This window comes from Euleptes europaea, chromosome 15 (genome assembly GCF_029931775.1).
Source record: "Euleptes europaea isolate rEulEur1 chromosome 15, rEulEur1.hap1, whole genome shotgun sequence".
In the NCBI taxonomy this organism is placed as follows: Eukaryota; Metazoa; Chordata; class Lepidosauria; order Squamata; family Sphaerodactylidae; genus Euleptes; species Euleptes europaea.
In genome coordinates this window covers 30513932-30530671 of record NC_079326.1, presented here as the reverse complement: position 1 = coordinate 30530671, position 16740 = coordinate 30513932, and the positions used below count along the sequence as shown (strand labels likewise).

Sequence of the window (16740 nt, the reverse complement as noted above, 5' to 3'; positions counted from 1 at the left end):
GCTGGGCGGTTTCTCCCCCCCCACCTCACCCACCCACCCCACCTCACCCGGGCCGGTCCTCCCGCTTGTCAGCTGACCCTGCAGGGCCTCCTGCGCGCAGGGAGGGGGCCGCTGCCACCGCCTGTCTGCACGCCTGGAGCCCGGTCAGGTAAGCCTGAGGGGGGGGGTGCATTTCCCCCTCGGCTTATACGTGGGTGCCTAATTTTTCCCCATTTTTGGGGTGAAATTAGGCACCTCGGCTTATACTCGGGCCGGCTTATACCCGAGTATATACGGTATGTCAAAAAAAGATTATACGAGAAAGCATTTATAGGAACACCACACATTTATATGAACACCACACAAAAATAAGCAGCTCTACAGATTACAGTGAATATGGCTCTATAGTGAATTCAATGGTGTTTATTTCTACGTTAACCTGCATATTTTGGGCTGCCCACTTTTAAAAACATTAACATTATCAACCAACTTTGTGTAAGGTCCACAGCAATTACACTATCATACATTGTATTTAGTAAATCTGTGCACCACTCTGATAACAAGCAATTTGCTATATGAACACTAGCATTAGGCATCCAAAATTTGCTGATAACGATGCTTTGTTTTCAAGTTAACATGGCTACTTCATGAACCAATCCAGCAGATGACTTCCCAAAATAGAGGGGAGAAGGGCATACGGCTGAATAGCTTATTGCAGAGTAAATTAGATGTTTCTAAGGGATATAAGGTGCAATCTGCGCGCATGTTAATTGAATTATGTCTTCTCTCAGTGCCAGTGAGTGCTGAAAAGACTCATTTAGAAAAAGCCACAGACCTCCTGGAATGGGCAGCCAATTAGAGCGCGTCTTGGGGCAACATCCCTTTGTGCGTCTTTCAGACGGGGAAGGTCTTTTGCCCTGTCATCTGTTTGATAGGCAAGCATTATTAAAAAGAGGACAGTTCAGCTGCTGGACAAGCCCACAGCTTAGATATGTCAACACTGTAAATGGGCTGTCCCCTCCTTTGTGTCAATCCTGCCAGTTATATTCCACCTGCTGTCCCAGATTGGATGTGCGCAAGCAGCAGCTACAAGGGAACAAGGACGCACAATGGATATGCGAGTTACAATCATGTGAAAGCATTAAAAAAAATCACACACAATTCTCTTGTCAATCCCTTTGTGCCGCAAGCCTTCACAAAGACATAATAAGATGGTTCTCTATATCCAGTGGCTGTGGAGCAAGGCAACTTTAGAATGTGAGTTCCCCAAGATTTACAAGTGTAAACCAGTTTTATTTTAAAACAGTTCTGCCGGCAGTGGTGAAAGCGGCAGGAAAAGAGTTGAAAAATGTCCCTCCTTATCAACTTCTCTCCAGCATGCAGCCTGGCTCCCTGCAGCCGGTGTCTTTTTATACTCTAAAAGTACCCACTTGGAGCAGAGGAGCTGTAGCAGCTCTGCCCACTCTTGGCTAGATGGTGGCAGTTCTGAGGGACAGCAAACCCCTCTGCCTGACCTAGGTAAATGGAGCCCAGAGAAAAGGTTTCATGGATTGTGGGCACATAGCATCTTATGGTAAGGGAAACTGCCCCATCCATAAGATGTAGCAAGCACATTCACACAAATAAAGTAACCTCTCACATCATGAATATTTAAGCTGTGGTGGGGCAGACCCTAGAGAGAAAACAGGCTCAAGGAAAGCACGCATCCCCTAGGACAGCGGTTCCCAAACTGTGCTCCATGGAGCACTTGGTGCTCCGCGAAACATCTCCTAGTGCTCCGTGAAGAGGCTGGAAAGAAAAATGCTACTGTCATTCAATTTACCGTATTTTTCGCTCCATAGGACACACCTTTCCATAAGATGCACCTAGTTTTTAGAGGAGGAAAACAAGAAAAAATCTTGTTTTCCTCCTCTAAAAATTTGTCTTATGGAGCGAATGCCGGCTGGGCGCGTGCGTGTCGGGACGGCACGAGCAGGCGTTCCCCGCCTCGACGGCCAGCTGGGAGGTGGGCGGGGCCGCACAGAGCCGGCTGGGCGCGTGCGCTGGCTCGCTCTGTGCGGCCCTGCCCGCCTCCCAGCTGGCCATCGGGGCTGGGAACGCTGGCTCGCGCCGTCCTGATGCTCAAGCGCCCAGCCGGCATTCGCTCCATAAGACGCACGGACATTTCCCCTCACTTTTGAGGAGGAAAAAAGTGCATCTTATGGAGCGAAAAATACGGTGGTATATAGGTGCTAGGTGAAGATCAGTGCTCCGTGATGAATTTCTCTCCTGAAAAGTGCTCCATGACTCAAAAGTTTGAGAACCACTGCCCTAGGATATACACTCTGTCTCTCTCACACACCCAAATGTACACACCTTGAAGTTCCTTAAACTATAAGGAGGAAGTTTCCCTCGCTGCTTAAATTATCCTATCAGAAGGCAGAGAAATTGGGCTCAAGAAAGGGAGAGGTGGAAAGGTAGGAAAGGACTTTTGCCTTCCACCGCCCTCTTCAGTTCCCACCACAGCTCACCTTTTTCCTTCCCATCCTTTCTGCATAGCCCCCCTTCGCCTCTCTCTCCCCCCCCCTCGCCTTTAACTACCCCCCACTCCTCCCCAGCTGTGCCAACAAGCTCTAACTGCTGTTTGGCAGGAACTCCATTTGATTCGATTGAGCCAGTCAGCTCAGTAAGCAACAGCACACTGAAGGCCCATTTCGGCTGACACAAAGCAAGCTTTGCTCGCAACTTCTTTCCATTCTTTCAGCTGTAGAGTGAAAATGACCCCCTTACAGCTTAGAGGATCCTGGCTGCTTTCTTCTCTTCAATTTAACCACCAGTCTCAGCCACGTTCTACCCTCTGCTGTCCATCTTCACTGACAACACAAGGGCAGTACACTAGAGTAGCCCTCAGTACCCACAGGTTCTGGAGGTCCACATGGTCAATTTAAAAACGCAACTGACCTGTGACTTCAGGTGTTCTACCCCCAGTATACAAGAGCCTTCCCTCCTGATCTCTTCCTGAACATGTATTTGTGCATATGTCCACACGTTCAACCTCCACTTTACTGCTTAAGTGATTGTGGTCCCCATCATGGTGCTCGTAGGCACTATGGCGCCTGCCAACTCCTTTCCTGGTGCCCCTCAGGACTTTTTTTAAAGTAGGAGAGGCTAGGTGTGGCATTTGCACACCAGGGTTTCTGACTGGCTGTGCAGATTAAAAGACATTCTGTTAAATGAGAGCTTCGGCCTGAAATGTTGAAGAGTTACAACTAGAGTTATATCACGATGGGTAGCCGTGTTAGTCTGCCTCTAACAGTAGAAAAGAGCAAGAGTCCAGTAGCACCTTTAAGACTAACAAAATTTCTGGCAGGGTGTGAGCTTTCGTGAGCCACAGCTCACTTCTTCAGATACAGATATTAGAGTTATATATAACCTCGCTCCCTGACATTTTATGGTTGGCTCCGCATCCTGCAGCAACCATTTTGTGATTGTGCGACAGAATTCCAAAGGTGCCCACAGGGGACCCCTGAGCTAAGACTAAACAATGTCAGGAAATATGTAGGGTTACAAAGCATATTTATTAATAGCACATGTTTCTGAAGCCCAAACTGAAATCAAAGAAAGAACAACTACTGCTTAAAAGTTTGAAGGATACATGTGCATCTTCTAAGGAAAACCGTTAGTTAGGGCCCATGTGTCAGCCATTACCTTTACTTGCACATCCAGATTACGTTTTGGAATATACCAACTACACACCAAAAAAACTATATTTCAACTGCTATGACAAGGTAGACTACAATACGCCCCATAAAAGTTTCAGAGATATTCAATAACAGCTACAAATGTGAGTATGAACAGTTCAGAAGAAAAAGGTTATGGTCATCTGCAGTAGCAAAAAAAATCCTGCCCCATAGTGTCAAGGAGATTGCATATGCAATAAAAATGGGATCTTCCCCATTAACTTGGTACCTTCTTGGTTCGGGGGGAAAGAGGGGGGCGGGGGAGGGAGTGTGTGTGTAGTCAAGGGGCATGCCTCATTCTTCTCCTTCATCTCTCTCTTCAGCTAGAGCCTGAGGGGTGGGTGGGAAATCAGCTGAATAGGCCAGAAGAATGCTGTGGTATCTTACACAGTTTATTATGACACAAACATTCATACATGTCCCCTTCCACTAAACAATTCAACCAAGCAAAATGCTCAGATACCCGGCTGGCTAATCAAAACTTGTTCTGCGGTATGAAAGAAAAGTAGGTTACAGGTACAATTTACCTGCAATTTATACCAATTCAAGTACCTCATGCCTTTCTAGCTTAGTCACCTTGCTTCTGAACAAAGCAAACTTACACAGCTGAGTACTTTCTCTTTAGCAGTGCACAAATCTTTCTACACAAGTCTATTATGTACATATTGCTTTCCTGAGGCATTTGCCCACCTGTAGATTCTCACACATCTAATAAATCACTTCCAAATGCTGCTTGTAACTATCTACGGTGCTTTTTTTAACCAGACACTGAAGATAACCACTCCAGCATTTTGTCTTCCTCCAATTTTCTTACAGATCCAAGGACAGGTTTGGAAGCTCAAGAGAACCAGAGGCCTTCCTTTCACCCCTAGGTAAGCAGCCAACTGAGCAATAATGCAGTTAATAGCTACAATATGCGGAAACTGGTTGAACCCAGAGTAGCCCCTCAGAAATAGAAGAGGCTAAGGGTGAAATTATACATTACAAGAGCCATGCAGAGGACACTAAGAAACATTTAAATGTGGTCCGTAGTAGTGGCATGGAAACTCTCCACACAACATTGCTAATCACGATAGTGAGCCTCTTCCACGTATTATGTCCCCTTACCCCATCTTCCCTCCAGTATGAAAAACATTCTCGTCACCCTCTGCAATAAAGGTAGTGGCCCTTAGACCAACAGTGGGTTGCATCAAGCAGTAGATTTCCACTCAACAGAAGCCAGGAAGCTGTTGCTGAACCCCTCCTTCCACTGTGGATTACTCCAATGCTGTTCATGGGGGGGTCACATGGCCCACAGGAACAATATTTGGGGATACCTTTTGAACTGCAGCAAGATGGGGGGGGATGGAGTCATGCTGTGCTAATGTAAATCCCTTCCACAGAATCCAATCCAGTGAACAGTAACTTGAAAACACCTTGCAATTCCTGATCTACATAGACTTGTTTGTGGGTGAATTAACATCCCGATACAACCTCATCACCACCACATTTCCAAGAAGCTTCAGTTACATAAATGAACCCCAAGAGATAAACACAGCAGCTGCTTCTTCATACAGTGATTGACAGACAAAATCCAATGCACTGCTAAGCTCAGAGCACTTTGTGTGGTCTCCCCTCTTCGGCCGGTGCAGAGTGATAGAAAACATAACCTGCTGCAGAACAAACCCAATATGCATTCACTTAGGATTGATTTCTATGAGCCTTTCTATATTTATACATGTTCAGCACACAAACCCTTTATAGACATTATGTTCATGGCAATGTGAATGGATGCACATGACAAACGCACTACATCCAGATTCCTGATACGTGCAATCACTGTTTCTTTCGAAAAGAGCAACACACGTATATATTCCGGCTTTGGAATATGCATACCAGACCCCAGAGTAATCTTTCTTTCAGAAGAAATAGGAAGTGCACATATTAAGGAAGATTACATGTAGCGCATCCATCTGATACACATGTCCACAACATCACAAACATAATGTCTGAAAAGGGCCAGGTTCACACTGAAATCAGGCCTCCACACAAAAGTGTTTCAAGGATGAACAGGGACAGTAATTCATGCAGGCATGACTTATATTTGACGTGCCACTCATGTATTTTGGCACATACAGTCTCATGGGAGCCAGCCTTAAAGCAACATGCACATAAGGCTGAATATACCCTCTCTTTCTCAAATTCCTTAAAAATCTTACAGTTTTTAATTCAGTAATTCACAACTTGCAACTTTCAAGGACAGAGTTGGGGACTGTGAGATCCAGAGAGAGGTTACGACCACCTTGTTTACACAGCTAACTCCATTCTTGGTCAAAGCTCCTTCCATCATGAATGACATGGCACCACCACACCCCAGGGTGGGCAGGACTCCTTTCCTCTTGCAGTATCTGGTGCCACATATAAAAAAGCAGCAAATATAAGCTCTGTGCACATTAAAAAAATAATTATTACTTACATGCTTTTTTCTGTACTGAGAAAGTTGTGAAAGACCAAACACGGTTACCACAGCACCTCCTCCAATAAGGATGGATCCTTTCACTGCCTTTCGAAAAGCCATTTTTTAATCTAGAAGAAGAAAAACAGGAGAATTTGCCATGTTAAAAATCAAGATACAATATTTGTTTGAAACAGAAACAAGAAATCAGGAAAACATGACTGTATTAGGAAAATATTTAGGATCTTTTCTTACATATGAAAATAAAATAACATTTTTAAGACCTGTGAAGTTATGATGAATTAAATTAAGTGAATCTGTTAATAAAAGTTTTATGAAGATCATATTACAAAACACTTAAGTTGGATTAATCAGCTGCAAGATTTGCGGCTGGCTAAAAATGCAACAATTGTGGTGTTTTTTGGGGGGGTTGCTGTCAAGGCCCAGCTGACTTATGGCAACCCCATAGAGTTTTCAGGCAAGAGACCTTCGGAAGTGGTTTGCCATTGCCGGCCTCCATGTCATGACCCTGGTATTCCTTGGAGGTCTCCCATCCAAACACCAGCCAGCGTCGGGGCTGAGAGTATGTGACTGGCCCAAGGTCATAAGAACATAAGAAAGGCCCTGCTTGATCAGACCAAGGCCCATCAAGTCCAGCAGTCTGTTCACACAGTGGCCAACCAGGTGCCTCTAGGAAGCCACAAACAAGACTGCAGCAGCACCATCCTGCCTGTGTTCCACCGCACCCAAAATAATAGGCATGCTCCTCTGATACTAGAGAGAATAGGTATGCAGCATGACTAGTATCCATTTTAACTAATAGCCATGAATAATGAATAATAATATAATAAAGGAGTAGCTCCATGTTAGAAAAACTATGAAACCAAAAGTGTAGCTCATTGGATTAAGTTGGGAGGCTTTTTCTACAAATGCACCCATGTGGTGGGACACTGTTTTTATTCCTTTCTCGCTTGCCCAACAGCACACACTGCCTCTCAGAGCAGACAGTGATGATGAAATCTTGTGCCATACTTGGCAATGCTGCTAAGAGGACTTGCAGATGGCACAGAGAGAGAGAGCCAGCTTCTGCACAATCTGGTAGAAAAGGCAGCAAGACCAGTCAGATTGCTTAGAAGGGGAAAGGTTTGATAAATCACACTAGAGACCAGGCCGTTGAAGAGTTCAGATGCTAAACGAAATATCACATATTAAAACAGCCAAAATTGTACTTCAACATGGAGAATTTTTGCCTTCTCTGCCAGTTACCTGGAACTGAACAATTTCCCCATACTTCAGAGCCTGTCTTTCTCAAGCCTTAGAAAAGAATTCACTAGTGCAATTATTAATTTTCAGGTCTTAATCATTCACTATCAACAAATACTGAACTGAATGTCATGCTTGCAAATTAACAGAAGTTTGGGAAGAATTTGACAAAACACAAAAGTATCAGAAACACTAAAAATGTATTTGCTTCCCTAGACACACTGGAAAACACTAAGCATCTAACTACCCAACTCCGTGGTCTCCAACTTTCCCAGACTCAGGACCCGCCTTTACCTCCATCATAGGGCCCACGGAGCTATGAGCATGAGACAAGAAATTCTATGACGGAGTCAGACGACAGGGAGAAGAGGGGCTGTGACGCTTTTACCTCCCCAGTAGGGAGAGCCGTTGCCTGCTTCAAGCATGGGCAGACCAAGTAGTTGGGTCAGGCAGGTGACCAATTTGGGAGGAGAGAAGAACGGCAGGGCAGGGCTTTTAGGCAGATATTATTATTATTGACCCTTCATGTTACCCTTTTTTCTGACCAAATACTATATTTTATGTTACTTAACACAAAGGTGTTTTTTTTGTTTAAATCATTTTTGTTACTTTGAAATAACAAAAATCAACAAAATGCCTTTGAAGAACTACACTAGCAAAAATTACACACCTCTCCCTCCCCATCCACACGACAACTAAATTCTACACTAAAAGGCTTCAATTTATTGTCACATGCAAAAAAATAATGTGTATGTATTAGGTTTAACTCATTTATTTCATCTGCATGAACCAGGCTTTTCTTGGTTTTGTTGTTGTTGTTTTTGGTTTTGGTTTTGCAACTGAAGGAAGAGAAAAAAGCAAGGGAAAAAATGTTTCTATGCAGTTATGATGCCTAGCACTTTATAGAGACGTACAAGCAAAAGAGAGCTTCCTTCTCCAAGAATCATACAATCTACAACATTCAAGGTCTTAGTATGACAAATTCTATACTACATACCAGAGCCTGGGCTTACACAAAAACCTCAAAGAACATGCAATGTGCCCAAGATAGGATTTTCATCTCTTCTGTTTTTGGACAGCGCTAGTACTTGTTCTCTTCCTGCTTCTACTGTATTTAGTAATGTGTGAAGTTGGATTTCATCTGTAGCCCTAGATAACTGTCAAGAGCTGCAAGTGTCACTTCCCAATCTACATTAGGGAAAGAAGAGTGAACAATTTATGCATTTCCCCCTACAACTAAGTAATATGAACTGTCTCCAAGAATCAAGCTCCAGCTACACACCAGCAGGCAATTTATGTAGATTATTTAATATGGTAACTTATTTAATATGGTAAACACAACGTCACACAAGACTGCAGCTCTCCTACAAAAAAGAACTATTGTTTGTGTGATCAAGGTTTTTCAATGGCAGATCATTCCCAAAAATCCCTGGTGTACTGTCAGCATCAGCTTAGTTTCAATGAAGTTGGGAGTTGAGTGAACGCTCTTGAGTCAGGTGCTAAGAAATTCAGATCTATTGCCTCAAGTGCCAGCAACTCTATAATTAAAGCGCAACCCACATAGAGCATAGGTAACCTAACCCAGGGTGACATTTGCAAGCCTAGGAAACACACACCCTGCATGGTTCATAGTGGGTGGGTAGAGGCATATATATAAAATAAAGCAGGATGAGGGCAGGGATGATTCTGAGCGTACTACATCAAAGGGGAACAAAAAGCAAATTCAAGCCACCAGGAAATGTAGGTTCAGCATAGACTAAGCCAATCTTTATGATGTACAAGGACTGTCACATGCCCCGAAAAAAACTATTCACACACCAGGAAGTAGCAATTAGGAAGCAAGACTGGGCAACAGGCACCTGCCCTATACTACTCATTGCCTCAGTAAATAAAAATCATTGCTTTAAAGAAGATTTAAAAGTCAGGTGTTTTTTAAAAAATTTATATTGGATTTTTAAAAATAACATGCTTTTTGAGGCAAAAAGCTATCTAAAGATAGTTTTCTATTTAATATACATTATAGTCCAAAGGTTATTCATCATGAAATAAGGATTAGTTTTTAATTATGTAGCATGAGGCTGTATATTGACAAAATGTTTACATTTTTGGTAAATGAATTCTATTAATCCATTCACAATGTCATGCTCTTCCAGAGGTTTCTGTGAGATTATTTTGGGCAATTTTTCTATCTAGAAGATATCATCAAAGATGCTTGGTTTTGCAATTCTCAAAACTGAGAATTTGTGTCTGCGGAGATAACATGCCCTCTTCTTCATGGTAAAAATGTAATAAAATAAAAATACAGATTTGAGAAAAAGACCTTAATCTCATCGCTCCTTTGCAAATCAATGTACACAGAATCAACCACTTACTTCTTCAGTGCTAAATTTCAATAAGTTCAATGAAAAGAAGATTGACCGGAGTGGAATAGATCAGTACACGGAGCTAGGTGTGAGGAGGGAGGGGCAAGCAGTAAAACTGAAAATTGAAAGTGAAGCCATCTGAGCAGAATTCTCCACAAGTCTTGGGATCTTTGTGTGTACAGCTGAGGTTTACCATATTATTCTCTCCCTGGAGGAGAAAATTTATAATGGCAGCAGGCTGTAAAAGAGACCAAGTTTGGGAATATTTTAATGAAGTTCCTCTATCTATGGGCATGGCAGTCTTGTGCGCAAAATGCAAACACTGCAACAAACACATGCAAGGCCTGGTGGCCCAAATGAAACAACATCATGAGAAGTGCTGTTTATGTAGGAAACCATGATTTAAATATATTCTTACTGACTAGTGATTTAAATCATGATTTAAATCGATCTGAATTAAATCAAATCCACCCTGTTGATAAATATAAAAAGGCCCAACCATTATTTGTTTGTGCTAAAAAAAACTTCTGGGGAAAAAAAATAATCCTCCTGCAATACAAAGTAACAACCAACAAGGTATGGTGGCTAGCGCATCAGCTAGGATCTGAAAGACCCAGGTTCAAATCCCTACTCAGCTGTGGAAGCTTGCTGGGTGACTTTGGGTCACACACACTCAGCCTAACCTTCCTCACATGGTTGTTGTGGTTAAAAATGGAGACAGGGAGAATGTTGCACGCCGCTTTGGGTCCACACTGCAAAGAAGGGTGGGGTATATATTTTATAAAAATAATATTTAAATGAATAATCTTGACTGCCGGGTCATGAGCCAAATTATTATAATCAGTTCTTATGTCAGCCGTTCATTTGTTTCATGACACGCCCTCAACTTCCATTGAACTGACATGTCTAATGCAAGAGTGGGCAACCGGTAAGAGTTTCAAAGCCACGTTAAAACTGATGCCCTTATTTCAATTCACTTAGCCAAGTTTTGAGAAGATCAATACTGGCTCTGACAGCAGGCCAAGTCATAATGGTATCAGCACAGGCCACAATTTGACGATTTCAGATTCCTGTCCACTCAAACTGAAGGAACTGCAGCATATGCAGACTTTGGAAGTGTGCCTCAAATGCTTTTGCTAAAGCAAAAAAAAAAAAAAAAATTAAGTTCAGCAATCTCAAGGACAATTGGTTAACAATAACAGAAATGTCTTTTCTAAAGGCAGTACAGCTTGGTGTTTTCTTTAGTGTATTGTCTGCAGGGAGCCAAGTTGTATTCTTCATTGTTATCCACCAAGGGCACAAGCAAGGCAATTGGCTCCCCCCCCTTTTAATTAAAAAGAGATTGCATTTGGACACCTGGGAGGGAAGCAGCTTGACATCTGACTCTAAAAGAAAAGGACCAAGCCAAGATTTTGAGGTTGTTGGGTTTTTTTTCAAATTGATATGCCAGATATAGCTGGGGATGTTTAACAAGTCATAATATGTAAATTATTCAATTGAAAGACAGCTGTTCTGAAGTTACAAGTGATTAGGCCTGTTGTTTTTTTAACACCAATATGTCATTTTCCACTATATACTGCTTGGCTGCAGTTCTCCAAAGCCATATCTTCATCTTCCTTTTCTAATTGTTTCTTGCGGTGCTCATTTTCCTTTTCTCCTCAGTCAATATGTTTTCACTGTGGGCCTCACACCTCACCTAGTCCATTCTTCTCACGAACAGCAGATTTCCTTCATTTAAACCTGAAATTGTTGTATACTGATTTCTACATTGATGGTCTCGCCCTGCATTTCCCATTCACTCTTCTCTATTTACCCAATTAGAGGGGGGGTAGGGAGGGGGAAATAAGCTTTCAAAGAGGTGAGTGGCTTCTCTCTAGTACTCCAGCCATGGTCATTTTTTCCCATCTGACTTCCACAGTTAAGCATTGTCATGTTACTTAAGCGCTTTGAATGAGATTACAAATGTTTTGCACGTTCTTGTAGTCCGTCTGGAAGCTGTGATTCAATCCAGAAAACTGTAGCACTTAACACAAAGAACATCAACGACACAGATATAAAAGCAGCACATGCATTCAAAATGAAGCTGGTCTAGACAGGCAAAATGTTAATTTAGCACTCAGTACCTGAAGTATGTAGTTTTTGTTAAACTAATATAGAATAGATATGTATAGGAATGTGTAAGTATTGCGTGGCTATAGTCAGTATTGGATTATAAATCACTAATTAATTGCTTCCAATCTGTTTTGCTTTTGGTGTGTATTTTAGAAAAATGGCAAATTATAGATTAAGATTAAAACTAATAACTCAAGTCTAAAATTGGTGTAGAGGGTATGAATGTATTATTATATTGAAGCTTGGGAACAGACATGTTTATATTTTTGCTTTTTCTCTTCATGATTTCCCCCCCCCCTTTTTTTTCTGTATCCCTATATATATATAAAAATAAAAAAAATTACTTGAAAAACACAAAAACAAAATGCAGGTTTTATAAGTAATGCACAGCTTGCCCACAATGGTATAGGTAAGCATGGCAACCAATTAAAAGGTGAGCATGCACCAACATTATCTACTCGGCCACACCCAACACTGCCACCATAGGGATGCTACACTACTCAGCATATTGCTCACTTTAAATTGCAATCAAACCATCAATGCAATCAACAGGAAGTGCTCAAGTTGAGAGCCAGGTATAACAGATAAGCAAATCTGATTTGAAAACAGCTTATTTGTAGAGGGAGGAGGGAATCAAGCCATCCCTGCTTATAACCTGGAATTACCCATCCTTTGACAACTAAAAGAGAAGACCTTTTTGCATTTTAATTCTTGCCATCACAACAGTAGTATGAACAACCAGGTCCCAGCGGCCCTTTCATAACTGCAATCAACCTAAACAGCAGCACAAAAGGACATACACCATTGCTACTCCTGTAACAGCACTCTTCATCCCTGGAAGTAAGTTTAATTTGAGTGGTTTAAACCCGCTTTCCTATCTTCACTACAGACTCAAAAGAAGCTTACAACATAAAAAATAACAGAACAATAATCAAACACCACAAATTAACTTATTGAAGATGGGAAGGGTATGAGGCCACTTACCGCCTTCTTAGGGGACTTACGATGACATTTAGAGCCTCCCTACCTCATATATCATCACAACTTCACTCTTCCAGTTTAGAGCCACAAATAAGGTTGCCAACCTCAAGGTACTATTTGGAGATCTCCTGTTATTACAACTGATCTCCAGTCGATAGAGATCAGTTCCGCTTTGGCAATTGGACTCTATGGCACTGAATTCTCTCCCCTCCCCAAATCCCGCCGTCCTCAGGTTCCACCCCTAAAACCTCCCGCAGATGGCAAAGAGGCACCTGGCAACCCTAGCCACAAAGGGCTTTTCAGCAAATGCAAGAGGGCTATGTGGCTCTACTGCGAATTCCACACACTGTTGAGTGCAGCAGCGCAATTGCAAGACCAGCATTACAACCATGGTGTTACAGGTAGAGCATCTCTTATCCAGACATCCCATATCTGGACTGATCTGAAAACCGGACCCTTCAAGCCAGCATGCAGGCAGATCTGTTCTGCCTGCTTTCAATGTTCCTTCTCACCCAAAAAAATAAAATACAGTGTACACTGCATCATAGGTGAAGACTGAAAGCCTGCCATTGTTAGTTCGTTTGTTGTTGCTCTTCTTTAACAGCTGATACAGGTATTCTGCTGAGATAGTTACACCGTTGCTTTCTGATGGTTCAATGTACACAAAATTATTAAAAAATATTGTTTAAAATTACATTCAGGCTATGTGTATAAAGTATATATAAAACATAATTGAATTTGGGTCCCATCCGCAAAATATTTCATGATATAGATACAGATCCAAAATACAGACCACTGCTGGTCCCAAGCAATCCAGATAAGGGATACTCATCCTGTATAATCTGTGAAACAGTCCTGAATACAGAAATGTTGAATTTTGGGTTACAGAGTCCTCTTAACACTGGAACTTAACACTGAAGTTCAACTACAACACACTCTCTGGATTAAGAACCTCCATTTCCAAAAACGCTTCACGTTGCTATGGTATACCAGTAATTCCTACTGAAAGCATGTTATAGACACAAACTGAAACACCCATATTTGGGTATTAGTACTGGGTCTAGGTGCCTATACACAAACAAACAGATGTCAGTCATCAACAATTTTATATACAATTGCTGCAGGGGGAAAACTACGGATGCACAATAATTTATTTCTTGTGGAAGAAGTGAGCTGTCACTCTTATACCCAAGGCATCACCATACCCCAGACTTTTTCACTTATTAGCACCAGCTGTTTTTCAGTCTCGCTGAACAGTTTCTCAACCCCATAATGATGCCAGGAGATCAAAACTGAAATCAAAATCACTAGCACTTTCATGAAGTTGTACAGATTAAATATTCACTGCACATCAATTTAAAAGCCTATTGGGGTAGCACACCATTAATATGACTCACAAAAAGAACATGCCCCATAGCACTAAAGCTGAAGAGAACAAGCAACGTATTTTCTACACAGATTTCAGTTTTGCACGAACCTTATTATGATGAAATCATTGCAAGTTATGAAGGCAAATGGAACTTGTTCCCATTATAAATGATAAGGAACAAAGTTTATCATAAACTAAGAACGATGAATGACTGCACTTCACTTAATCATTACTTTTACTTTTATTATTATCACGGTCATTGACCAGAAAAGACACATTCACATATCCAAAACATTCAAGTGAAGACAAAAGCAACCCTCAACAGGACAACAATCAATCATTAAGAAAAGAAGCTTTATACAGGCAACTGCTAGTATCATGACCCCCATCAAGCTGGCTCTGGACTCTGACTCCAAACCTTTGGAGGAGGTTGCCCCCCAAAAAGCCTGCAGTTGAGGATCCTCCACCAGAACTTCCCTCTGTCCTCCCAGAGCCTGAGGCAACTAAGCGCCAACCCAGAACCCAGCCCACCAGGATCCACCTCCACCTGGCAGAAGTAGCAGAGGCAGCGGGCTCATGCTCAGATAGCGGAGAGGAGGCACAGTGCCGGAGTAGCAGCCCGTGGAACCAAACTAGACTTAGTTCTCTGTAGGATTTAACAAAATTTTAACAAGATTTTAAGTTAAGTTGAATGTTTTGTGATGGACACTAGCTTGGTTTTTATAGGCTGCAATGGTACAGGGAAGACACTTGTTTTTTAAATAATAAAAGAAATAATGCCTTTGCTTTGGGACAGTTTCACACATCTTTAGTGTACGTCAAAGCCTGTGCTTGCAAGGAGATCTGAATTTGAACTGGTGCATCTGTAGAGCTTTAGAGCCAGGGTTTTTGTTCTCTAAGTATCCTTTTAGGCATAATGGTCATAAGGGTAACCCCAAAGTGACAGGCAATAGCAGCTTAACAAAGATGTCTGCATAATCTGAAAGCTTGCATATGTATCATTTGAACACATGTACACATTTTTAAGATGCTGCAGGTTCAGCAACTCCAGACAGCTGCAACTGCCTACAGCCAATTCCGAATCAAAAGCAAAATCCTCAAGCAGCCAGGTTCTTACTTCTCAAGTATCATCAGGAGGCTGTAATATTAGCATAACTACACTAGCATGGTGATAAGTGATTCCGTGCTTTGGATGAGACCCTAAAATAGAAGGTGCGAAAACAACACGCTGCTGTGTTTCTAGGTTAATATTGTTAAAAAGAACACGGACTATTCCTTTTGAGTACTTAATACTGTTTTCAGTATTACACATCATGCTGGGTTTAGAAGTTTTACGTTCCCTCATTTTATTTTATTTATAGTCTGCCTTTGTCACGAAAACTCAAGGCATATTATACAACATACAGCAATGCAATCAACAGGATGATACGTAATAAACAACGTAAGAGAACTAGGATAACAGAACCCCGAAACGAAGTGTGAGTATTAAACATATGTTAAACAATGCAGAATATGGTGTTACATAAGTAGAAATACAATGCACTAAGAACAAGCTAATACATTCAGTAACAGATGACACATAAAGTACAGTAGTAGAGTACGCAGTCCCATTCCCTTTGTTAAAGAGCTTACTGAATCATTCCATTATAATATAGCCCTATTACCTTTATACAAACGCCTTCCTGAACAATTCTGTTTTACAGTTTGCAGAATGCCAGAAACACAGGCGCCTTTCTGTCCTCCTCAGGCAGGCCATTCCACAATGTGGGGACCACAAAAGAGAATGCACATGTAAAGGGAGTTGTTGACCCTGCCATTTGCAAGGTGGCATCTGCAGAAGGTGCTCCTTAGATAAGCAACCTGTCATAGCAGAGGTGGAGAGGCAGTTCCTCTCCTGCATCCTGCAGATACAAAGCTCCAAGGCCATGAAGGGCTTTGTATGTGATAGCCAGTACCATGAATTGATCCTGGTCATTGATGGGCAGCCAATGAGTGACTGAAAGCTCCACCTCGCATGTGTGCATTTGCATGCATGAGTGAATATGCATGCTCTACCTTGCTCCTGATAATAAGCAAGCTCTGACATTCTGTACCAACTGAAGCCTCCAAGTTGACTTGAAGGGAGACCCAAGGAGAGTGTATTGCAGTAATCTCAACATTACCATAGCATGGATCCAGGTGGCCAGATCGGACAAGTCAAGATAGGGGGTCGTCTTCAGGGGTAAATGCAGTTGGAAGAAAATGTTTTTCTCAGCTGTGTTAACTTGCTTCTCCAACAGTAATGATAGGTCCAGTATAACCCCTAGGTTCTTAACTGAGTCAACAAGGGTCACCTGAACCCCATCAAAAGTGGAAAGCAAGATGTCCTTCAAGACCTCAGGCTGCAATCCTATGAACATTTAATGAGTATAAAGCCCAATGAACGTGCTGTGACTTACTTTCAAATAAAGTATGCATAGGAACTAGTTGCATTGATTTCTCTTAAGCTTGAGTGGAAAAGTTAAGTGGATCCAGAAACAG

General features: G+C 41.9%; 1 protein-coding gene across 2 annotated transcripts in view; it reads right to left on the bottom strand.

Annotated features, from left to right (window-relative positions):
• Positions 1-6265, bottom strand: part of GPD2 (glycerol-3-phosphate dehydrogenase 2) — an 88228-nt gene extending 81963 nt beyond the window's left edge. Inside the window, exon 1 of one of the 2 annotated variants that reach the window (XM_056861139.1) lies at positions 6154-6265. In XM_056861139.1, the coding sequence (XP_056717117.1) occupies positions 6154-6255 (102 nt within the window). In that variant the 5' untranslated portion in view covers positions 6256-6265. The remainder of the gene's footprint in view (positions 1-6153) is intronic. The other variant, XM_056861140.1, reaches the window with a different exon arrangement.
• Positions 6266-16740: the final 10475 nt, after the last annotated feature.